We start from the raw sequence: 25,355 nt of genomic DNA, 5'->3' as shown, positions 1-25,355 counted from the left end.
GTCTACCGAAGACTCAGAAACAAACTTGCAGACAATTTGAAAGAGCCAATAGTAGATCAAATCCTAATTTTCGAGGGCGCCAACCAACCAAAGTCCAAAAAACGGCACAATACACAGACAGCTATGGTCGGCATGTGACTTCCATGACCCCGTCCTCTCTCTGTCTCTCTGACTTCCACCGGTTCACCTCCGGCATCTCGCCTTTCCGTTCCCGAAAGTCACCGCTGCAACCGCCACCTCCTGTCAAGCCCGCCGGTCGGCCGGTAACTCCTTCATCGTCGAGGCCTCCTTCGAGGCTATCGGCTTCTCCTGCGAGCACGAGCGCAAGCCCTCCGGCCCAGGTCCTTGAGCGGCCCGAGACCAGTAAGTCCAAGGAGAATGTGACTGTCACGGTCAGGTTCCGTCCTCTCAGGTAGCGCATAGTTCGGCCTTCTTTTAAATTTCTTGTTGGTTGACTTAGATGGTAATTAGGCTGTTGTTCACCTGTTAGTGACGATGGGGAGGGTATATTTCTCTTTACCTGATTGTGCAGTGCTAGAGAGATTAACAAGGGGGACGAGATTGCATGGTATGCAGACGGAGATTATTCAGTGAGGAACGAGTACCATCCCTCAATTGCTTATGGTTTCGGTTAGTATCATTGTCAATCCTGTATGTATTATTATGTATTTAAGTACGTATTAGTTGTTATATAGAAATTCAGATGTTAAAAGTAGGCATTGTGTACTTGATGGAAGCAGAATTCTTAAGAAAAAATTTGGTAAATGAATTGGTGTAATTTATGAATTATGAGGAACTGTGTATAAAGGATTATATTAACCACTTCACAAAAGGATTAGCTATTGGGACATTAGTTGCTTTTACATGGTATGCAAAATTGAAGCTATTAGAAGAATGAGTAATTTGACAATTTATACAAAATCGTATGTGGAAGAACTAGGAATATGTTTATTAATTTTACATAGGGCATGTAATAAAGGCTTAATATCATATAAGATAATGGGTAATTTATTTAAGATATTCAGTACTGTGAATAAAATTGCATATTTAAAATCTCAAGTTATCAGAAATTGACGAATAACAAATGACTTCATTAGAAACTACAGAAATTGAAAATTTGAAATAACTTGTTTAACTCGAGGAGTCTACTGCGTTATATTATGTGAACTATTTGAAAGCCGGCCCCATAGATTTGCTTCCGAATTGTTGTTTGGTGTTTATAAATGGAGGTTGTATTTGTTTTAAACTTAGGTTTATTCACCTTTTCCCTTGTCAACTAAATTTGGAAAAATCTCCGTGTTTCCTGCTGGGCTATTGAATGCTTTTGGGATTAATGCAGATAGGGTGTTTGGCCCAGCAACAACAACCCGGCATGTTTATGATATTGCTGCTCAGCATGTTGTTAGTGGTGTTATGCATGGAATAAATGGTAATTATGTTTCTTCACTGACTCAAGAATTCTTTTGTTTAACAGAAAAAAATCTAACTATTTTTTGATGCATGTGTTATAATTTTAAGCATGATACTTTCACTTATTCATTGTGTTGGAAACATTTTTTATGAACTGGCTGGCTCTGGTGCCTTTCCTTTTCATTGTATGCTTACCTGATTATGATGCTTCTTGTTGTTTGAAGTCTCGTTTCTGTGTTTTACCTACTGTTGATGTCAGAAGCTCTTTCCCACGGTGTATTTGGGATAAACTTTCCAGTCATCAGAGGTTTTTAACTTTTCTGACATTTATTGTCTATCATTGGAAGTAGTTTTGTACTTTCCCAAGACTGATTCTTGTCTTCAACTCTGGCTTTTTTTGCAACTGATTGTTGATGGGCCCACACTGTTTTATAGCTGGGCTCTTACAGTCTTACTTCTAATACCTGATAAGTGATAATAAATGACAATTTTGTTGAATTTCTTCCTAAAAACAAGTTCTATGTTATATTCAAAAGACACACTTTCATAGTGTAAAACTCTAGTTTTAGCCAGCTTCACTCAATTGGCCTAGGTAAGGAACGAGTCCCAGCTGTTACATCAATGTCACTGGCTTCTCATTATAAAAATGACCGTCCCTTGAAGGGGTCTATTTATAAAAGATAGAGGTTGCTTCCCTGAGTTTCTATAAGTTAATCCCCTGGCTTCTGCTGCCTTATTGTGTTTGTAGTCCATATCAACAAAAAAACACATGTACATGCTTTGACTCCACATCATGGTCGACACATTGCTTTCTTCACTTCTTGTTTTTGCCACCCCTAATAATTCTTCTATTTTATGTAGGTACAGTATTTGCATATGGTGTTACCAGTAGTGGGAAGACTCACACAATGCATGTAAGTCACTTGGTAGAAGCAGTTTGCATTTATAGTCTGTTCCACCCAGTGCTCAAATTTTTGTTTGTACTAGACCTCTAGCTTGTTATTTGTTGACTGTGCGTCATACTGATATTTCATATTTATTTTATGCTTGTTTGAGTTAGAGCAAGTAAATTCCTATTTTCACGTTAAGCATAGCTAGATTCTCCAAAAGCAAGATACCATTCGCTTGTTGAAGAATAAAAAGGAATAAAAAATTTGAGTGGCTGAAGCTGAAACAACTACTTTCGAAGTAACAGGGAAAAATAATAACTGGAGTGGGGGAGTTTCTGTTGCAAGCGCATACTAATTTCTGATATGGATTCATGTAGCCGACGCCATCATTGGTTGGGATATGTTAACATATTGGGCCCCTTGTCCAACCCCTTAAAAGGCCTATTAGGAGGTAGGAGGAAAACCCTCATTTAAACCACACACCAGCCCTCTTTCCAACCGATGTGGGATACTCAACATCCCCCCTCACGTGTGGGTTGGTCCAACTCCGAGAAGCCGACCACGTGAAAGCCCATCGCGTTGGACTGGCTCCGATACCATGTTAACATATTGGGCCCCTTGTCCAACCCCTTAAAAGGCCTATTAGGAGGTAGGAGGAAAACCCTCATTTAAACCACACACCAGCCCTCTTTCCAACCGATGTGGGATACTCAACAGGATAGATGCTGATGATAATGATGATTTTTCTGTTGTGACAAAAAGTGTACCTTTTGGCTTCTCAAAATAAGGATGAGGTGGAAAAGTTATTTTTTCTTTTTAAAAGATATTGTGTGTTTTCAAATGTGGTAAGCTGTCCTGGGGTATGCACTTTGAAATGTTGAATACACCAGGATAGTGATCCATGCCATCAGAGACTTGTTAGTTCTGCTTGCCTTTTCTTTCACTCCTCTGAAAGAGCTTATGTCTCACAATCCATAATCTTATGCGCACCCGTTTCCTTCCAATGTTACTTTGTTGCTGAGAGGAGGGTTTCATGAAATAAAAATTAGCACGAGACTTGGTCAAAAGCCGGCAGTTAAGACAAGAAGGCACGAGTATGACTTACCTGTCATTTTCGCATGTTCATTGAAGTTGGTGAACTCTAGTTATTATTGTTTTCAAGTGCTCAGAAACTATCACGGTGCATACTTACTATTTTATTTGTGTTGTAGGGGGAGCAAAAGTCTCCTGGAATTACTCCATTGGCCGTGAAGGATGTGTTTGGAATTATTCAAGAGGTCATTACTTTGCAAGTTAATGAGTGTAACTTAAACTAGTCCTCTAGCATTTACAAACATTCTTAATTATATTTCAGATGCCTGGGCGGGAATTTCTTCTTCGTGTTTCTTACTTAGAAATTTACAATGAGGTCAGCCTTATCTTATTTTGCTTATGAATGTAATCTTCTATTTCTCATTTTGCTTATTATGAACTTAATCTTTTATTTCTCTCCTATGATATATAATACATTCCTTATATTCCCAAAAATATCAAATTTTGATTTGTTTGATGCTTCTTCATATTGGCTGTTGTTTGATGTCGACTAAGATTAAGCGAATGCTTGTTGTTTTCTTAATGATTGATAATTAATTTCCTTTTCTTCTGTCCAGGTCATCAATGACTTACTTGATCCAACTGGGCAAAACCTAAGAATAAGAGAAGATGCTCAGGTAGTTGTATTTTCTGGAGGAGCTATGGGATGATGAGCTATTTGATATTCATTGATGCTTTTTAGGTTGTTCCTTATAGGATATAAAATGTCATTTAAACTTATGCCGTTATGCATGCCAAAAGGGTCATTTGCTGGAGCTTAAAGTCTACAGGACTTTCTGATAATTTGGAATTCGAATTGGCTGGAGATTGCTTTCTTATTTTTTTCTCTGATAAAGGAGTGAAAAATGGGATTAGGAATTGCTATTTGGTTGTTTATATTTTGTGCTTCTGCTTCTATTTCCATGACTTTCTAGATACTTCCACTTTTGACTTTTACTTTGGCCTTTGTTCTTTCATCGTGAATTCTTGTTTAAATTTTGTGTTACGACTCTTTTTTTTGAGACTCTACTCTCATCCCCTGTAGAATATACCAGAAAATTGCACTTCCTTTATTGTAAGAACTTTCATATTAATTTTTTCATGTGAGGTTAAAGCCATGACTTGCTAGTTCTCAAACATGAGTCTCTTCAACTGGGGAAAGTTTCACCATTTTTCCAAATAGAAAACAGCTATGCACCCTTGAAAAAAAAATCGAAGAATGACAGAGTAGGCAATTTTAGTAAGATATTTTGGAGTACATGAAACTCATCCACTTTGGCTTTTGTAGTAAATATGGCGAGATAAATTCATAAATATATGTATATGACTGGATGTTTTAGTTCCATTACGCCCCTCTTAAAGCAAGTAAAATATCCTCCAACATAGTACCTTCATCATTTGTCCTAATGTAAGTGTTACCCTGCATGACCTGCAACTCCGCAAGACTTTTGTGCTCTTTCCCAGTAGTCTCAAATTCTCAATACTTATTTTTAATTTATTTGGTTCTACTGAAAGTTAAAAGGAGCTCTTTTTCTGGCCTAGTGTGCTTTCAGTTGTTATCTGTAGTCTGATTTATTTCTATTGCTCTTGATAATAAAAGCCTGATTTCTGAGATCAGGTTATTAAGAGATGGGCCCTATTATGTTGACAGGGAACTTACGTTGAGGGAATCAAAGAGGAAGTCGTTCTGTCACCTGCACATGCTCTTTCACTGATAGCATCTGGAGAAGGTGCAATGACAATTTATTGCCTTCAAGAATGTGGTCTTGGAGAAAGTTACTTAATTTCTTGTTTACTGTGGGTAGAATCTAATGCATGTTCTGATGCAACATAAGCATTTTCAATGTTCTCTCTTTGTATTTCTTATTTGATTTTGATCATAATCTTCTACATGCGTTTCCATATATGCTCATAAAATTATGTTGCATTTCTTAAAACTTCATATTTTATGATCCCGATATTCTTCTTTTGCAATTTTATCATTCATAAGTATTTTTGACTGCGGACTTTATTTTTGTTTTTGTCAGCTAAATAGCATACTAAGCACACCATTTTTTAATTATTTGCAGAGCACAGGCATGTGGGTTCTAATAATTTTAATCTTCTCAGTAGTCGGAGCCACACTATATTCACCTTGGTATATATATTTTATTTTCAACTGATGAAGTGTGGAGCATTTGTTCTTCTTTGTTTTAATAATTCCTTTAACACTTTAAGTCTATGTTTAGACTAAATGTACAACATCTTAATGTAAGACACATCTAACTAGGAAGTCTGTTTTAATTTCATTTTATTGGAAAGCAGAGCATAAAATATTTGTGCTTTCATGTCAAATTATTTTACTCTGTACAAACTTCACTTGAAAGAGTTGCGCCTTCTCCGCTTATTTGAAAGTCACATTAAATGTTCTATTTGTAGACTTGGTGTAAATTTTTGGTTGGAATCGTGGCATTGAACAATATTATTCAAGGGTGTGGGAGAGAATCGGAAAGATTGAGAGTTGTAGGTATAAAAATGAAATGTATCCCACTCAAGAATTCGTGACTGTTCGTATTTACAGAATACTTAAGTTGTATTGTATTTACTTAAATGAAGGATTTTTTTTCTTTTTTAATTGTTTTTGGGGGATGTTTATGTCAAGATTACTTGTGGTTTCTTATTATTGTTAGATTTTATTTTGCCTATTTTTTAGACTATTGAAAGCAGTCCGCGTGGGAAAAATCAAGGAGAAGAGAATGTCACTTTGTCACAATTGGTAATTTTCTAATTTCTATATCTCTGTGTCTCGCCTTTTAACTATGAGTAATTTTCTTTTTGTCATGATATTGTTTTGAGCCTCAAAATATCTTCTTGGCAGCATTTGATTGATCTCGCAGGATCTGAAAGTTCTAAAACCGAAACAATTGGATTGCGGAGAAAAGAGGGCTCTTACATTAATAAAAGTCTACTAACTCTTGGCACGGTACGGTATTCTCTTTATTTTTATTTTTTCAGTCCTATCTCCTCTCAATGTTTTTTTTTTCCATATATTTTTATAAGTGACCTATCTGGACTTTAGTAATTTGGATATGCTAATGTGATTATCCCCTTTATGTTTGTAGAACAAAAACTTTTCTCTTAATCATTTAGGCACTGATGGAGCTTTATTGCATATACTCACATTATTTTTTATATTGAAACTGCATGATCACAGATTAAATTCAAATCATGACAACTAAAATGCATATTCGGTTCAGTCCTGCAGTGATCCTAGTCTAATGTGAGTGAACATTAGAAGCACATACAATTTAGAAGCATACAACTAGACCCAATCTAAACAGATGAGAAATTTTATGACATGATGGTGGGATTTTTTGGGCTATGAATCTGCACGAAATGTTTTGTTTTTAATTCGATCGTTGATGTGGGTATGATGGCCTTTGCAATCTTGTGATGGTTGCCTTTAAGAATCATAAGACTTTTTAGTCGTTTTTACTTATTAACTGCTTGCCATTGCAGGTAATTTCTAAACTGACTGATGGAAAAGCCACTCATATTCCTTACCGAGATTCAAAACTCACCCGCTTGCTACAGTCATCCCTCAGTGGTCATGGGCGGATTTCTGTAAGTTGGGTTCAAAGTTTCTGCATTTGAAATTTGTATGATCAACAACTTTACCTCACAAGTCACAAGAACTAAATTTATTCTTGTGAAACTGTAATTCAGATGTTGTAAGCTTGTTTATGTATAGTTACTGTTATTATTCTTTTTCATTGTGAGTGGGGGTGGGCAATGTTGCACTGATATTCATTTTTTTCCTTCCTTATTCTGGGAGCTGTTCTTGTTGTGGTTGCTGTGGTGTTTGTTATATTTGTGCTTTGTGTTGTAGTCATACTTCTCAGAATTGTGTATCACTGGTACCGTACATCAATTGTGTATTACAAGCGAACATGTGGCCAATGGTAGAGTTACATGGGTGCCATCATAGGTTCAATTATTAGAAACAGTCTCTCCACATATTATGTGGGGTAAAGTCTGTGTACACCTTGATTGTCCCAGACCCCGCCCATTGCAGGAGTCTTGTGCATGGGTGTTGTTTAGCTTTTACTTGTACATTAATACTAAAGCACATGCACTTCCTTGGTACTCTGTAGCTTATATGCACTATGACACCTGCTTCTAGCAATAGTGAAGAGACTCACAACACATTGAAGTTTGCTCATCGGAGCAAGCATGTAGAAATCAAGGCCGCCCAAAATAAGGCAAGTCTGGAAGTCACTGTTGATTTTTTAACTTTGAAATTGTTCACTTGTTTTTGTTTTCTAAAACATTTCCTTCTCAGATCATAGATGAGAAGTCTCTTATCAAAAAGTATCTGAAGGAAATTTCTTTTCTGAAGCAAGAACTCCAGCAATTGAAGCGCGGAATGATGGAGAATCCTTCTGTGGGTGCATCTACCCAAGAAGACCTGGTTAATTTGAAGCTTCAGGTTTGTGCTTGCGCACACAATTCTTTTCTTTTTCTTTTCCAAAGCAGCAAAAGAAACACAAAAGTTAGTAGGGCACTAAGGGGATGCCACCTGAATAGGTAGAAGGTTATGTACATGACATAAATTCTCTGCCGTCTCGAACAAGATAATTTTATCCAAATTACGAGCACCAGTAGATCAGCGTCATACAGAGTAGATGAAGAAGTCGAATTGGATTTCCAATGCCTTTGAAGGCCCTATAGTTCATATCTCCCCAGGTACCCAAAGAATAGGAAAAAGAATGGTAGAAATAAATCGTTTGTTGCCCAAGGTCATGTGCAAAAGCTCCAAGCCTTCAATTTTCAGATTGAAACATGTCAGAGTGAACCAATCAGACCAACCCATCAAGAAAAAGTCCGGTGCCATGAGAAACTCTTGGCATACTAGTGATCCATCCCCTATTAGATTGACCATATTTGATGGCAATTACTTGCTTCCATAACTGCTCTTTACCTGGGCAGAACTTCCATAACTACTTGCCTAACAAAGCTTTATTTAGAGGACATGGATAGAATTCCCAACCTTCCTCTTCTTTAGGAAGCTTAATCATATCCCGCTTTATCAAATGAAATCCTTTCTGCTCTAAAGTGTCTCCCCAAAGAAAGCTACATTGTATGTCCTTGATTCTTTTCACCACAGAACCTGGCATTGGGTAAAGAGATGTAAACTATATTAGAATTTTTTTTAAGAGTGCTTTGGATTAAGGTCATTCTTCCAGCTTTGGATAAGAGATTTCCTATCCAACCAGCTAGTTTCTTGTCCTGCTAGTTTATTGTCAAACTTCGCTATGACTGGATCCTCAATCATTGGTTCCTTGAACTTTGCACATAATGGAAGACTGAGATACTTAGCAGTGAGATGGGTAGTACCACAGTCCAAAGTAGCCAATCTCCGCAAAAAACTGAAGTATCTTCAGCATAGAGTAAGAAGGCTACCATGTGTCTATCATTCAAAAAAATATTTTATCATTCAAAATAAAAATGTTACTCCTTTAATGTTGGTTAGGTTATATGGGCCCTACTAATAAGAGTTTTATTTCCTTTATAAAGATCAGAATAGCTAATTCTCATTGTGGTTTCTTCTGTCGTATCATGCTTGCTTTCTTCTGATATGCATATTTTTTCATGGTTCCTCAGCTGGAAGCTGGGCAGGTTAAATTACAGTCAAGATTGGAAGAGGAGGAACAGGCCAAGGCAGCTTTGTTGGGAAGAATTCAGCGACTGACCAAACTCATATTGGTTTCAACCAAGAATTCCATGCAATCAAGTATTTCTGAAAGACTCGGCCACAGACGACGGCATTCTTTTGCGGAAGATGAGGTGTGTTATTACTTATTATTATTTAGAAATCTCTGTGTGGGGGTGACAAGTGATCAGCTCCATGAACTTATAAATTATTCCCTTTTGATGCAGCTGGCATATTTGCCAGAGAAAAAACGGGAATATATGATTGAAGATGATACTGGAAGCTATGCTTCTGAACTTTCAGAAGAAGGAAGGGACGATGCCACCAATCTTGATGAATTGGTCAAAGATTATAAAAGGAACGGGAGGCGGGGAATGCTTGGCTGGTTTAAAATGAGAGTACGAGCTTGTTATTATTCCAATTATTTTTTATTTAATTAAAAGGGAGTTGACTTCATTATGGTGCTTCAAGTTGGGGAAAAGTAGGTGGCATATGATCTCTTAAATGAGACTTACTTCTTTTGCTGTTCAACACTTCTTGAGCTTAATGATCTTGTACTTTTCGTTCTCATATACATGACACCAAGTTGATCAGTCTATTTTTTCCATTTATCCCTGACATTGTTGAAATGTTTTTATTTCAATTTCTAGAATTAGCCGTCACTGTTTTTATATTCTTCCGGCTTGATGACTCGTTAATAAAATATCATTGATTCCTATTGTTATATCCAGATGTATTCTTATTCATTAGACATGCAAGTATGTGAGTAGAGTTGCAAGGGTGCAACCTAGAGGTTACAGGTTCAATCCCTGGAAAGAGTCTCTTCACATATTATGCGAGGATAAGGTTGCATACATTCTGCTTGTCCCCGACCCCGTCCATTGCGGAAGCCTTGTGCACGGGGATTGTTTAACCTTAATTTTCGCTTTGTTTGATTGTGGAAATATCATCAATGAATCAATGATAAGTTGGTGTTATATGTGGAGATTATAATATCAATAGTAAGTGCTATGCAGTGAGAAATTTAGGTTAAGAATAGCGTTAGCTTTCTGGTATTCTTTGCAATACATATCCGTCTGCTAGAAGCTGAAGGTTTGGATGATGATGATGATGTTTGAACATTGAGAAAAGCTTTCAGTATTCCGATATGCAACAGTCTTATCCTTTGAGTCGATATGGAACTTTTGTACCTTAAAGTCTAATAGTTACTGCGGAAATATTGCTTGATTTGACAATTTTTACAAAATAAACATAATTTCTTATGTTTATGCCAGAGTATAAGGGTCTAAACAAAAGCATTGTCAATCATTCTTATTTATTAGCTTTCAAAAGTTCAGAAAGTTTGAAATTTGAACCGAAAGCAATTGGCATTACAAATTCCTATGTCAGGAATTTTTTTAAAATATAAATCCTAGTTTTATTTTGATGGGCTAAGCATTTTTAGTTTTGATGACTTGGGATTTGTTTTTGTGTGAACAACAATAAATGCAGTATACTTAAAAGTTAAAAGTATAATGTTCTTTCCAATGCAGAAACCTGACGGTCTGGTTGGATCATCGCCAAGTGCTGATGGTGAGAGCTCCGGGAGTGAGACACCAACTCCTTTTTCAAAACCATCGGGGGATAAAGTAATTCTTAATGATATCAAAGATGGACGGAGAAAATCGGTAAGTAGATGGGGAGACGATTCTCTGCCCATTAGCTCATTTTCAGAAATAACCCAAGCAGGTGACTTGTTCAGTGCAGCTGTCGCAGGTCGCCGCCTGCCACCGGTGAGAGAAATTCTTACCACCATGTATCTGCTTCAATTGATGCTAAATATGCTTGAAGATGCATTAGTCATCTTATATTAATTAGCTCCGTGTCGTTATTGATGCAGCTAGGACTGTCCAAAAAATCGTGCCAAACCAAACCAGCCGCCAAACCAACCGTTTGGTCAGCTATTGTCAAATATATGCTAGGGAAGACCGTCTGAAAAACCGACAAAACCACCAATAACCAACCGAAAGGCCGGTTAAATTTATGTCAAAAAAAACCAACCATGGACACCCCACACAGCCCTGGAAATTCTAGTATTGAGTAGTCTATTCACAATTTTATAATCAAACATCTGCTAACACCAACTTATATCATCAAGTTAGAAAATTGTCTTTCATCCTTTTGCAAACAGGGTTTCATCTTCTTAAATCAAGGGTTAAGTAGACTTAAAGTCTTAATGCATAGACAGTTCTAATATCTTCTTCTTTTTTTTCTGCGTCATTTCTACTTACTCCCGTGCCAACCATAGACACTGTGAAAACATCCCCCACCTTTTCTTAAATGTCCTTTCGGGCCTCCCCCTGTAAATAATTTTTATCTACTAGGTATTCCTAATGCCATCTCATCTTGGTTCCCTTAAAAGTTGCCTCTTTGTACTTTTTTTGTCTATCGCAACTAGGCAAAACTTAAGCTCCGTCTCTGGTCCTATCACTAACTTAACCACTAAGATCCAGCCACCTTCTTTTTCAACCTCTATAATTTAACCCCTTGGATCCTATCACTATATCTTTCGACTTCCAAAACCTCTTCTTTAAATGTTTACCTATAATTATCATTACCCGGTCGTTTTCTATCCTTTATGAATACCAAGCTTCGTTCTTTTTTTTATACATATCTATGTTTCAGCTATCCATCTAGTCTCTCATGATCAAATTATGTTAAACATATGTCTAAGCATGGTATCAATTAATTCTGGGTAGACTTTTATGTTCCAAGTACCTATTATATTCCTATGCTCATGCCTGCTGATGCTACATTTCACACATGAGCAATGCCATAGCTAGCCCTTGTTTATTTCTTACTTTACCAGATTCCAATGCTACGTGTTGCAGGGTTGCATTCTTCATGGGTTTTTCCCTGTCCTTTCTCTTCTTATTATATTTGTTCTGTTAGCGAGGTAGACTACTACCCTATCACTTTCGATATTCCCTAATTCATATTGAATCCCTTGGATTTGTAATTTTGTGAACAAAGGTTGTTTGGAAAACTTCTAAAGTTTTATGACTAAGTTATTTATAACTGTATAAAAATTATGTACCTAAAGCGTGAAAAAATCATGAATTCCACGTTGAGGTTGTGTAATTAGTGAAGATAGGCATTTTTGGAAAATTTTGAATTTGACATTTTGTTTTATCATATTCCAGTTGTCTCACCATTTCTCTTTTGATCATTGAAAGCCATTCTTAAAGCTAGCTTACTCATTTAATGAGTTGAGTTCACATTGGTGCATCATAGCGTAGGGCTTTGAACTGATAGGATTACTTGAACAGTGAAATGTCTTTTCCTGCAGACTGGGGCCACAATGACGGATCAAATGGATCTGCTTTGTGAGCAAATGAAAATGTTAGTTGGGGAGGTGGCACTGTCCACAAGTTCTCTAAAACGGTTGTCAGAGCAAGCAGCTGGCAGTTCTGAAGATTCACAACTCAAAGTGCGCTGCCTCTTCGTCTTTGCTTTTAGAATGGATCAGGAGTTATTAAAATTAATGAGGGGCTCTTTCATATTTGTAAATATAGGAACAAATGCAGAAGTTGAAATCTGAAATTAGTGAAAAGAATCGTCAAATACGTGTTTTGGAGCAGCGGATGATTGCCTCAGTTGAGTTGACTCCACATACTGCAAACAGCAACGGAATGTCACAGGTAACTATGCGTGAGTAATAGTTTCTGCAGATGTTGGAGAAACCAGTCTTACCACTTATGGAATTAAGTGTAGCCTAGTGTACGAAACTCCCAAGTCCCACCACTATTGGGCATAGGGAGGATCAAAAGTAATCGGCCTTACTCAATTGCTAGGAAATGGAGAGTAGTTGTATAGGTGGTGTAGTTCTGTGAAATGTGAAAGTCTGGTACTTGCAAACATGAAATTACCAAAGGATTTTGTTCCTATATATTTTTCAAATTAATTGTGCTCTAGAGTAAATTAGAGATGAAAGTCATATATGTTCATTTCATAGTTAGTTAACTGGGTGTTATTGATTATAACAATTGCTACATATCGCCCCGTCAAAATCACTGATGTTTAAGGAGAATTAACTATGCGCAAAAGCTTTAAAATGCTTGTTCGTCCCTCCAACAGTACTTGTGCTTCCACTATTTATATTCTACATCACATATAAATAATGCATCATTGTTAACAAGTAATATAGACTGTAACAAGGGGTAGAATGAAAAAGTTACAAATTTGTAACGCCCCTATGTTTGATGATGGGCAAATGATGGAATGAAGGTAAGTTTCTTCCCCCATGTCCCCGCATGCATGGAAAGATTGAGGAAACTCCTCCTACCTTTTCCTTATTTAATTTCTCTTTTGTGATCTCTAATTCCTTGACTAACCTTTGTCTTTATTATTTGTTTGATACTCTCATATAGGCTCTGTCCAAGTTAACTTCCCAGCTAAATGAAAAAACTTGCGAACTTGAGGTTTGTTATCCTGCATTCTTATAAGGATGATTTGCTAATTAAAAGCTAAATTGTTTTATTAAGATGTTCCTTTGTTGTGGAATGACTGAACAGATTAAGTCAGCAGATAATAGGATACTTCAGGAGCAACTACAGATGAAGGTACAAGTCAAGAGCTGTAAGATTCAATTGTGGACATCCATTGTAACAACTTTATCTCTATTATTTCTCGCAGACATCGGAGAATGCTGAGATGCAGGAGACTATTCTTTTGCTACGCAAACAGCTTAGCTCATTATCAGATAGGAGCTCCAGCGATCCACTACATCTTGCAGAAGGGAATGATAATGTTCATCAGACTTATTCTAAAGAGCTATTGGATAAGAATGTTGAAGGGTCATGTGAAGAAGCTTATGCTGATGAAAATACTCCAACAAGTGTCATGAGCTTAAATCGAATATTTTCGCAAGGGGACTCCATTGAATGCAGCAAGAATGCATTTTTTAATTCCCAGTTTCTTGTGCAGGTTTTCCCTCTATATTTTTACTTCCTAATTCTTCTACTACTGGTATCTGGTATACTATTTTTGTGTGATTTTTTTTCGAAAAGCAAATGAAATAGCTGCCAACTTTTAATTTGTGTGTGTCTGTTCTATTTGCTATTCCAAAACATACATATACATAGCCTGCTGAGATAGAGAATTTTAAGCAAGAGAAGGTGAAGCTGATTGAGGAAAAGGAGGGGCTTGAAATTCACTGTAAAAAATTGGCAGAGGAGACTTCTTATGCAAAAGAATTGGCCGCTGCTGCGGCAGTTGAGCTTCGAAACTTGGCTGAAGAAGTAACCAGGCTTTCATATGAAAATGAGAAGCTAAGTGGTGATCTGTTTGCTGCGAAGGAGACCTCGTGCAAACCTAACTACTTTCGGAAATCTACAGTATATGATTACAATGAAGATAGCACCAGTAGTGATCAACCTGATGGATGCCTGAGAAGACGAGAGGATGGGTTTCTGGTTGAAGAATTACAGAAGGAACTCAATTTAAGATGCCAAACAGAAGTTGCATTGCAGACTGCTCTGACTGAGAGAGATGAGAGAGAAAGTGAGCTTCAAAGAAGGCTCAAGGAATCTAAACTACACAAAGAAGATTTGGAGAATGAGCTTGCAAATATGTGGGATCTGGTTGCCAAGATGAAAAAGTCTGGCATTAGTGGTGAGGACGTGTCATCCGAAGGAGCCCATATGTTGAGCATTTCCCAGCCAGCCATTAGAAATGAATTCTTGCTATCGAATGTTCAGTCATTTAAAGTATCCAAAGAGGAAAGCTGTAAACAAGTCGATGAGACTAAAACATTAGAGGAGTTAAATGGTTCCTATCAGAAGGAAAGGAAACGATGCAAAGAACTAGAAGATCTAGTTTCCCAATTGAAGGTAAAATACTTTCTTGACCAAGCTTCCTTGAGAAACTGACGATGGCCTTCCTGATGAATTGTTTTCTTCTTTTGAAATTTTTTTGGAACTGCAAGTTGTATCTTGCTTTGCTGTATATATCATGAAACATGCCATTTTTGTGCAATCTCTATGCTATCACTTTCATAATAAGGTTGACTGAGAACAAAATATTGCCCTAAGATGTTGATTGTAATTATTTTTTTACGACATTTCCTCCCTATGCTCAACTTTCCTCTCCTTTTTTCATTTTCCTGGTTAGACTCTAAGGATCCTTGATTTTTCTTTTCCTACCGTTTTTTCATCATTTATTGTAGCTGCACTTGGTAATAAGTGGCTTAGCATCATGATTCTTGGTTGTGTCTTGTCAAAAGCATATGTGAAAAAACTCCTATGAAGACTTGCAGAATTACTAATTAGTTTTTATCATCCCTTAGGGTGAAGACATTGGAGGTATTGATGTCACTGGACTTGAAGAATTGCAGAATTTTCATCTTGAGGCAATAACAAAAATTTCTCATGCAAAGGTAATTTGTTGTTGGTATTGTTGTTGTTCTAAAAGATAAGTTGTTTGGTTTTATTATTTTTATTTTGGTATTGTAGTTCTATATGTTTGTTTCTCTAATACGTGCTCCTTTAACACGCAGTGTGCATTACATTGACCAATTTTAAGCTAACATGAATTCTCCAGCTGAAGTTACTGACCTTGGAGGTTAGTGTCGATTATACTTATGACTGGTTGTGCTGCTCATATTGCCTGTTATAAATGCTGTCACTTGCATGAAATTTTGTAATTTGTTGCTTATTTTATTTTTCACATCTCAATTCTCAAAAGGTGTGGAATTAGTGATTGAAACGAATTTATATAAATCTCTGTAAACGGTGTCTCTATTTGAAGCATTTATTTGACTTATGAGCATCCAGTTCAAGACCACTTGATAACCTGTTTTTGTTTATGGAGTTGAAGTAATGTTCGAAACATAAAGTAGGAAATTTGCCCATTTCTGGTTCTATAGGCTAATCATGGGTGCTTGGCTGCTATATCTTGCAAACAATTCCCGTGTACAAGGCATTGGGAATGGTCATGGGTTTGGGGAAAGGCAGATGTTGGCAGCCTTAACCCAATTAGTGGAGAAACTGTTTTTTTACTTGAACCTTTGACTCTTATATTGCAATGACGCTTGGACCATGGTGCACATAGTAATGTGCCAGTGAGAATATTACTAGAAATTAAATGAGTTTTGGGAAAACTTGCCGTGCATCATTATTATAGAAGCGGCTTGTCATCCTTAGATGGTCTATTTTCATGTTTTTTTTTTGCACCTTATGTGGACACTTTTGCAGGAAATTCTTTACCATATATACGGAAGAGAACAATTTGACAGCCCTAGATACAGGGGATTGAAGTTGGAAGATATAAGCTATGCCAAAGAACCTGGGATTAAAGGTAGCATTTAGTACTTTCACATGAATAGTTTTAAATAAGAATCATTGTAAATATATATATATGTGGTACAAAAGTGAGCTTGATCACTATATTAACCTAAGTCATTTGCAGGGGATAGGAGAAACCCACCATACATCTTCTACTTCATATGTATAAGAAAAACCTTTCCAATGCAACTAGTTTCACCGTTGACTCTTCATCCCATTCTGGAAAATGGCTTAGGTATTGCAGTTCTTAGAAGTCCAACCAATACGGTGCTTAGTGATATCATATATCACCAACTTATCTTGCATTAGGATAGCTGATGAGAACATCAGAATCGTTTGAGTACAAGAAATTAGGTTCCGAAATAAGGATTTTTGTGCTGTTAGTATCTCTTACCTCCAATTATATTTGCATTTTCAAGTCCTAATAGATCGCCATCTAAAATCCCGAAGCACACTTTTCCCTACACCAAAAGAAGTTCCATATGCTTAATTGAAGGTAAGAGATACTAAGAGTTGGTATTGATATTAATGGTTTTCAGAAATGTAGCTCTTAACTCTGACAAGTATGAGATAAGCTCCTGGGGGTAACTCCAGCGTCGCGTCTGGGAAATTTTTGAAGCTTAAAGTCAAGTTCTTGAAGTATTTCTCAACTTCATTGAGGGATGTAATAGGTTTTCCATTGTGTCTCCAGCAAATTGGAAGTTCACCCTCTGATCGTTCAAGTATCATCGGCGTTCTTTCCAGAGCTTGGTTAATCTGAAAGATAATTAAGTAAATCATGAGTTATACATATCATTATCATTAAGGTCTAGTCTATAATGATTTTCCTTACTAGATCAAATGTGTGTTCGTAGGCTGCTTGTTCTAAGTATGATAAGGCAGATCCACTATCAAAATCAATTTGAAGCCCTGTTACTTCAGTTTCACTTCCATCAAACAAGAGGTCTGCTGGTCCTGATAAATAATCCCTGAATGACAACATCCACCAATGTGAAAACACAATCTTGCATTCAGAGCACTTGCATAAGTTTTCTATAAATTGATGCAAGTGGCTAAAATAGATAATGCAAATGACAAATTGTTGCGAAAATGTTACTGCATCAATAGGCTAGTTAAAATAGATGCTTGTAAGAGTGGTACTCTATTTTCGAGACTGACTTCAGAATCTCTAAACACAAAACATAACATGATATTAGAATATATTTTCTCATCTCTCCAAGTGCGGGCATGCTATTTTAAGAATTTTTAATGTAAATAAGTAATATTTTAATTTTGTAGAGATTTATGATAGATATATTGATATAATTGTTAGATAGATATGCTGTAAATTGTCAAAAAAGTGTGGTGTTTGAGTATGTAAAATAGAAAATCTGTCAATGCACGGATGCAAGTGCTAAATGGTGAAAACAGTTTAGTTGGGATTAATGATAGATCTTACTTTTCATTATTATATGTGAATGGCGTCCAAGATACTCCGGAAGAAGGTATAAGATCATCTCCTAAAAATAGAAACCCACCTCCTCTACTACTTAAACAATGACCAATTATTTGTTGTATTAGATCTTGTGAATGCATTTGTGACAACAAACCAAGCGGACCCTTGCTTAGACCAAGAATTCCGGCCCCTTTGAAAATTCCTTTTTGTTTGTATCCACACCTACATATATGTAAAATTTTATAGCTAAACTTAAACCTATTGAGATAAAAATGGGTAATTAGAAATGAAAATTTAATAGTGTAATATCTATATATACTCACCCAAAGACCAAACTAGGATAAACGATAGATCCGTTTGTAAGTCGTAAAGGAAAAATGTCTCTCACCAGATAACCATGGCTTGTACTGTTATCACCATATTCTAGAAAATACTTGCATCGATCAGTTGGGTTTGCACAATTGTATTCCTTCCCTTGGATAACAGCACATAAGATATCTTGACATTGCACAATGCGATCTTTTGATGGCTTGTACAAATGTCCGATGGGCTTGTCATTCTCGTAAGCTCCATCACACTGAACCCAAGTGAGGAAACTACCAGTGTCAATATGGAGTCCAAAACGCTTGGGTGGCGTGCCTATATTGATATTAGTAAAGTAGTCCCTGCAGATTGGAGTTGGGATAACTGATTAGAACATAATAAATCAGGAAAGGAAAAAAAAGAAAGAAGAAGCAAAGACGAATTCAATGTAGATACCATTTAGTATACTCGTTCCCGATCAAAGAAAAAACAACAGAGGAGGTGGCTTCTGAGAAAGAGCCTTGAAACGTTGTACACAATAACACGATCAGCACCATCGCTAGATTTTGCCTTTTCCCTCCCGTCATGTTTGTGTCTGTATATATCTATATGAATATGATACCTTGTGAGTTCAAGAAAGTTTGAGCCAGGGAGAGAGAGAGAGAGAGAGAGAGACTGATGCAGTGGCTAATCATCAGTTGTATGTGGATGGGATGGCAGCCATATCTTTAGTAAAAGCTGTTGTCGTTTCGAATTCCTTCTTTGTTAGCCGCTTCGCATCAGCAACGGCTCGGATGTTTCAAATTAAAAGGTCCAGATGTACTTAGGATTTCCAGCAGAGTTGACTGTTTTTTATAACACGTTTCCTAAACTCTAAATTATGAGCCGTTCCAGATGTACTTAGGAATTCCAGCAGACTTGACTGTTTTTTATAAGAAGCTTCGTAAACTCTAAATTATGAGCTGTTTAATACGGTAGCAAGAAACAAGACTCATAGATGTTTTCAATATGCTTCACCATGACATGTACCCATTTGTTTCGTAGTCCATGAGAGTCCAACAGGTTTATTCCATTGATTTAATCAATGGAATAGTTTTATTTTACACTCTTTTATCATGTTATTCATTGTCCAAAATTTATTGTTTTAATATAGATTCTATTATTTTTTAAAACACAGTTTAAAATTCATTGTTTTAATTCTGAATTCATTTGTTTTTGAAATTTCATTGAAAAAAACAATGGAATTAAGAAATTCCATTGAAAAAAAAACAATAGAATTAAGATTTACCCGATAAAACTCATCGACAATGAATCTTGTTAGAAAGAATTTTATGCGTTGATTCTGAATATGTAATTTTAAAAAAAAATTTAACATGTATTTTGAGAATTAAAAATTTTAAAATTTTGTTTAAGAGACTTGAGCAACCACTATATGAGCTACCTAGCGCTACTGTTTAACTTGTCAATATTACTTACTTAACTAGGTATTAACACCGCGCGTTGCGGCGGGTATATTTTTCGGATGGTTTGTTTGGCGATTGTAGTCGAATTAATCATCTTGGTTGGTGTATATTGGATGTGATTATGTTAATATTATTTTAATTTAACAAAAATATACTATAGTTTAAATGTTAAATGAATTAGAGTATATATGGTGGTAGTAGATATGCTAGATAATAATGGTATCAAATATGCTGTATGAATGGTTAGTAGTGGTTGACTCAACTTTTGTTGATAACATGTATTTTACTATGTAATGTTATATGACAAATTAGGTGCATGGGTATTATACATTTAGAGCGTCTTTGGATTGAGGGATTTGAAGAGAAGGGAAGGGAAGGGAAGGGAAGGGAAGAGGATGGGAGAGAAGGGAAGAGAAAGGAAGAGAAAGGGAATGAATAATACTTTCCCTCTCTTATGTTTGAATATATATAAAAAGAAATAGAAGAAAATTATTTTAATTTACTAATTTATCCTTATTTTATAAAGTGTTACGTACAAGAGGTAAAATAGATTTTTAACTTATAAATAACTTAAATAGTCATCCCTTCCCTCCAAATAACTCCATTTTGGGAGGAAGAATTTTGATAAAAATTTAATGAAATTTCCCCTCAAATCCCCTCAAATCCCTCACTTAATTTTTTTTTTATAAATTATTCAAACAATATAATTGGAAGAAACCATATTTCCCTTCCATTCCCTTCCCCCAAATCCATCAATTCAAACACACTCTTACTTCTAAGAGAGACAAATAAATGTTTAAAATAAAATACATATAATATCTAAAATAAAGATAAATAGTAAACATTCACAGTATTTCAATCTTACATATTTTAAGATTAATTTATTTATTTTATTAAATAAATAAATTAGAGGATGGATACACAATTGTTTGTCTACCAAAATCGAGAGTCCACGAGAGTGTTAACAAGGTTCGGACTTCTTTCTCATACGATTGTAGGGTTCGATTGGATGCGATATCAACAAAGGACTCCTAAATCCTTGAGACCCTCAAATAGTGACCTCCAAAAGACTTACATTTAATGTGGAGTGTTGGATGTGAAGTGTGCTCTGCATGTTTGTTTTTAATCTAGGACTATTTTAATGCCACATAGATTTAAGAGACTTTTGAGGGTTATATTTTAGGGATTTATAGCATTGTCCATCAACAAAAGAGGTGTTAATCAAGAAGGTTGACAGTGGCTATTTTGAAGGAGCAGAAGAGGTGTTTGAAAAATGGGAGGTTGTAGATCCGCGAACATTTGATATGAGCGTTGGTGGGTTGAGTGAGTTAGAGGATGTTTCCAGTAGTCTGCCGCCGATTCTCCTCTAGAATCTCATGGTTGTCCTCGGTGGGGACGTCGTTGCTGCTGGAAAGAGGAAGAAGACAGGGGTACGTAGTTATGGAATTTCATTAATAAGGGGAGGATAGATTGAGGAGAAAAGCAGAAATGGGCTCAAAATGGTCCATCCTACCACCATTTTCATTTGACCATAATATTTTCCACAAATTGACTAGGAATTTGTGCCAGGAAATTGTGGTTTGAATCGTTTGATTGGATACTACCACATATATATATATATATATGTTTTTGACTAGCATATATGCTAGCCAATATTGCTTGCCAAACGGGAGCCTAGGCGGCACTCGTGGTTGGTAATAATTGAGTATCCGACGTCAGTTTATTTATATTTATATGTAAATCGAATAATTTTAAACGGTTTATCTAACATTTTACGAATTTAGTTAGACATATAGAAGAAAAAAAATAGCGCTAGAAGGGTTATGAAACCACTTGTAAGTTCATATGTTGTCAGAAACCAACCTTGTGAACGAGTTACCAACTAATTGTGAAATATTTTTTGCGCTTGAAACGTTTCAATGACAAGCATCTTTATTACGTTAAAGTTTGTATATTGCAGTTCATATACAGATTATACAGGAGAAAGTAGTGCTGCTCATGTGTACTTGACTCACATATATATATTCGTCTAAAGCATGGGGGGTATATTGCAGTCCCTCGAAGCCCATCCTATCCGATGATTATCATTATCGTACATCACCAACTTATCCTGCATTGAAATGGCTGACCACAACAAAAGACAATTAGTATTGAAGTTCAAGTACTATAAGATCGATATTAGATTCCTTAATTTATCAGGTTTCTTGTGTTGGTAGTTTCTTTTAATTACCTCCAATTAAATTTGGATTTTCTAGTCCCAATTTGTCACCATCATCAATCCCCAAACACACTTTTCCCTGTAGTGAAAGAGATATATATATATACTCCATATGAGTTATAGAAGGAGGACACTAGCCATATATATAAGAGTTTGTACTGAAAATTTATGGCTAGCTACCAGAAATATAACACCTACTTTAATAAGTATGAGATAAGCTTGGGGTGGTAACTCCAATTTAACGTTTGGTATATTCTGGAAGCTTAGAGTCAACTTCTTGAAGTACTTATTGTTCATTTTATCCAATGATATAATAGGTTTTTTCTTGTGGCTCCAGCAAACTGAAAGTTCGCCCTCGGGTTCTGCAGGTTTCAACTTCGTTTTTTTAAGAGCTTGGTTGATCTGAAATATGAGTTAATAAATCATGAATTTATGGTTATAATTGAAGGAAACCTTTTTTCCCCTTACATTGAGATGGGTTTGGGCAACCATGATGGTTAACCCAACCCTTCTCCTAGCTCAACTGTCATCGACAGTTGTGAGCAGTCGAGAGAGAGATGTGCAACTCCCCGTGGAGAAGTTACAACACCCAAGGGGTGTAATTTCCCCATTGAAGCATGCATTTTCACAAAAAGAAGAATAAGAAAATTCTCTCAAAATGCACACTCCCTCTCAACTTCGTGTAAGGGCTGCATTTTAATATATGGGCACCAAAGTACATTCCGTTAGGTGATGTATCTTAAACTAGCATGGATGTGTTCTTGGCAGCATGTTGTCAAATTTGATTTATTTTCTTATCTGATGCATAATTTGTTCTAACATTACCAAATCAAGTGTATGTTGGTAGGCAGATTGATTTAACCAGGACAATGCAGATCCACTATCGAAATCAACTTTAAGTCCCCTCACTTGGGTTGCTTTCCCATCAAACAAAAGGTCCACTGGTCCTGATAAGTAGTCTCTACTGAATAATATATACACAAGGCATTTGTAAGAACCCATTACTGAATAATTCATAGAGAAAGTTTAATTGGGATTAGAGATGTATCTTACTCTTCATGATAATTGTTTGTGATCGGTGTCCATGAGACTCCTGTACGTGGTACAAGATCATCTCCTAAGAATAAAAATCCACCTTCTTGGCTACTCAAACAATGACCCATTACTTGTTTTATTAGGCCTTGCGAATGCATTTGCGATAAGAAACCAACTGGACCCCTACTTAAGCCAAGCATTCCAACCCCTCTAAAGGTTCCGATTTGTTTGTATCCACACCTACGATTTTAGGGATCAACTTATCAAAGATGAATTAGTAATTTTAGAAATATGGACAGAGATGACCCCACGTTACATGGGCTTGGAGGAAAGTCTATCTCACTCAAAAGCTGAAGTCATTGCGTTGGACCTCTCCATGTCATATAAACCACACTTCTTTCTATTTTTTTCGATGTAGGGCTTGTGTTGGGCTTCAACAATCATGAAATTATGGATTGAATCGTAGAGATTAATTAACATAATCAACTTACCCAAAGACTAAAGGAGAATCAATGATCGAGCCAGTTGTAAGTCGGATTGGAAAAATATCTCTGACCAAGTAACCATGAGTTTTACTACCATCGCTAAAAGGTATAACATACTCGCATCGATCATCTGGGTTTTCACAATTACGTTCCTTCCCTTGGATAGCAACACATAAGGGATCCTCACATTTGACAATGCTATCTGTTTTCGGCTTGTACAAATGTTCTTTGGGCTTTAAAAAACACAAGTGTTTGAATAAGTACTAGTAGTAGGTGAGAAATATTGAGAAAGAAAGAAAATGCTGGTGCTAATAATATTGATGACAATAATGTGTGTGATAATTGTTGAAATTCTCAACCTAAAAATATTGAAGATATGGATCTTCAATGTGAGAGGAGCGGATTTTGCTTATAAACTACTCAGCTGGGTTATGTCATATCGATGTGGGATTTTAGTCTTAACAGTAATACTTACGAAGTTGCAATTCTCGCAAGATCCATCACAGAATACCCAAGTGAGTTCACTCGCAGTATCAACATGAACCTTGAAAGGCTTGTGTGGTTTACCTATATTGATGGTCGTCAAGTATGCCCTGCAGATTGTATTCATGATCAGTACTCATTAAAACAAAATGAATTCATCATAACAAAGCATATATAAGGAAAGAAAATAATGTAACTGGGTGGTTTAAGACAAGAACCAATGAGTATGAATGCTCCCGCTCAACGGGAAAACAATGGAGGAGGTGTCCTGGAGAATCGCTTGCGAGAGATGGCTTTGAACTGCTGTATACAACGCCACCTGCAGCGCCGCCATCATCACCATTGTTGGTTTTGGAATTAGAGTTTTACTTTCCATCACGAGTAGAAGACCTGGCCTTGTGGTGGGTTAGAAAGAAAGGGCTTTTGGTGTTATTTATATATAGGTGAGGGATGGATGCCATGGAAGATCAATGGCTAAAATTTCCGGCCGGCAGAAATATTTCTTTGTCCAATTGCTTCGCTTTGAATCATCAAGAGGATGCCTCTCCCAATGATTGAATATTTATTTAAATTTAATAAATATGACGCCACCTAGATTAAAAAAAAATTTAAAACAATACATATTAAGTATTCCTGATCGATGATAATGCAAGTCTACAAGTTTCTCTCAAATCAGCGTAACTATGTGGTCTCTGGTTTTGGCTTTATTCCTTTGGATTTGTGCAAAATACAAATATACAATGTTCGATTTGGCATCCTTTAAAAAAAAACTTACTAAAAATGAGGTAAATTAAATGGATCATCTAATACATGCTTCACTTTAATAATATTAATTAAATTTAAGTAATAGTTGTTGTAATGATAATAAGAAAATGATTACTTATGGAGATGAGGATGAAGATAGCTATCCTTCTCTCCCCTACTACTCATGGGCGGAGTCAAATAGGGACCAGGGGCTCGGGCCCAAGCCCAGGCCCCATTTCTATGAGTTTTTTTTTTACAGCATTTATAATACTTGTTAGTATAAATGCTCCAAATCATCCAAACACCTTTTTTCATGCACGTAAGTCGAGACAATTTCAGTAGCATTTTTACTACTTTTTACAATGCTTCAAATTTGGAGCATTTGCGTGGCTCTTTACTATTTTATCCTCATTAAATATTCATATTTCCATTATAACCCTGAGCTTGTCAAATAAATAAATAGTTAATTAATTAATTAACCTTGAGCTTATTAAATAAAAAAATTAAATTAAATTAAATTAAATTAAATCAAATTGATAATTGATTAATTAATTTATAATTGATTATTACCTTTAATTAATTTAAATTCTTTATATTAATTTGTATGTTTGGATACAACGTATACAACTAATATGCATAATACCCCTTCACGTAATTTATCACAATATGCTACACAACACAAATGTTAATAGCAAAAGTTCAATCAAACACTTACCCAGCATTCAGGCAGCATATTTGCTGCTAAAATTGTCCAGCATTTCTGCTACCATCATTTCTGTTGGCATATCTACTACTTTATATATG

At 36.1% G+C, this 25,355-nt stretch overlaps 3 protein-coding genes across 6 annotated transcripts; 1 reads left to right on the top strand and 2 right to left on the bottom strand.

Moving 5' to 3' along the window:
• Window positions 1–128: 128 nt before the first annotated feature.
• On the top strand, window positions 129–16,621 carry LOC119995816 (kinesin-like protein KIN-7C, mitochondrial). Of its 4 annotated transcripts, none has more exons than XM_038842265.1 (27): window positions 129–412; window positions 533–630; window positions 1,340–1,429; window positions 2,272–2,324; window positions 3,512–3,577; window positions 3,655–3,708; window positions 3,950–4,009; window positions 5,023–5,101; window positions 5,441–5,508; window positions 6,064–6,126; window positions 6,229–6,333; window positions 6,870–6,974; window positions 7,505–7,612; window positions 7,693–7,839; window positions 9,015–9,197; window positions 9,291–9,461; window positions 10,596–10,835; window positions 12,392–12,532; window positions 12,618–12,743; window positions 13,473–13,523; window positions 13,617–13,664; window positions 13,738–14,028; window positions 14,187–14,933; window positions 15,389–15,478; window positions 15,599–15,663; window positions 16,296–16,398; window positions 16,510–16,621. In XM_038842265.1, exons 1-25 carry the CDS (start codon window positions 144–146, stop codon window positions 15,611–15,613), a joined length of 3,468 nt encoding a protein of 1,155 aa, XP_038698193.1. In that variant the 5' UTR covers window positions 129–143; the 3' UTR covers window positions 15,614–15,663; window positions 16,296–16,398; window positions 16,510–16,621. The 4 variants fall into 4 exon arrangements, with proteins under 4 accessions (XP_038698193.1, XP_038698194.1, XP_038698195.1 ...); XM_038842266.1 differs by having other exon boundaries at window positions 14,187–14,312; window positions 14,370–14,933; window positions 16,296–16,585; XM_038842267.1 differs by having other exon boundaries at window positions 10,596–10,730; window positions 16,296–16,585.
• On the bottom strand, window positions 16,617–18,790 carry LOC119996864 (aspartic proteinase Asp1-like). The gene is made up of 7 exons (XM_038843646.1): window positions 18,580–18,790; window positions 18,144–18,485; window positions 17,824–18,042; window positions 17,218–17,353; window positions 16,941–17,141; window positions 16,780–16,846; window positions 16,617–16,699 (listed from the first exon to the last, which is right to left on the bottom strand). Exons 1-7 carry the CDS (start codon window positions 18,708–18,710, stop codon window positions 16,617–16,619), a joined length of 1,179 nt encoding a protein of 392 aa, XP_038699574.1. The 5' UTR covers window positions 18,711–18,790.
• A 2,825-nt stretch (window positions 18,791–21,615) lies between these two features.
• LOC119996863 (aspartic proteinase Asp1-like) lies at window positions 21,616–24,183 on the bottom strand. The gene is made up of 8 exons (XM_038843645.1): window positions 24,026–24,183; window positions 23,836–23,917; window positions 23,331–23,557; window positions 22,858–23,079; window positions 22,630–22,768; window positions 21,985–22,206; window positions 21,817–21,883; window positions 21,616–21,710 (listed from the first exon to the last, which is right to left on the bottom strand). The coding sequence occupies exons 1-8, from the start codon at window positions 24,181–24,183 to the stop codon at window positions 21,616–21,618; spliced, it is 1,212 nt and encodes a 403-aa protein (XP_038699573.1).
• Window positions 24,184–25,355: the final 1,172 nt, after the last annotated feature.

This window comes from Tripterygium wilfordii, chromosome 4 (assembly GCF_013401445.1).
Source record: "Tripterygium wilfordii isolate XIE 37 chromosome 4, ASM1340144v1, whole genome shotgun sequence".
Taxonomy (NCBI): Eukaryota; Viridiplantae; Streptophyta; class Magnoliopsida; order Celastrales; family Celastraceae; genus Tripterygium; species Tripterygium wilfordii.
Note: the sequence above shows the minus strand (reverse complement) of the source record. Positions and strands in the feature narration are given on the sequence as shown.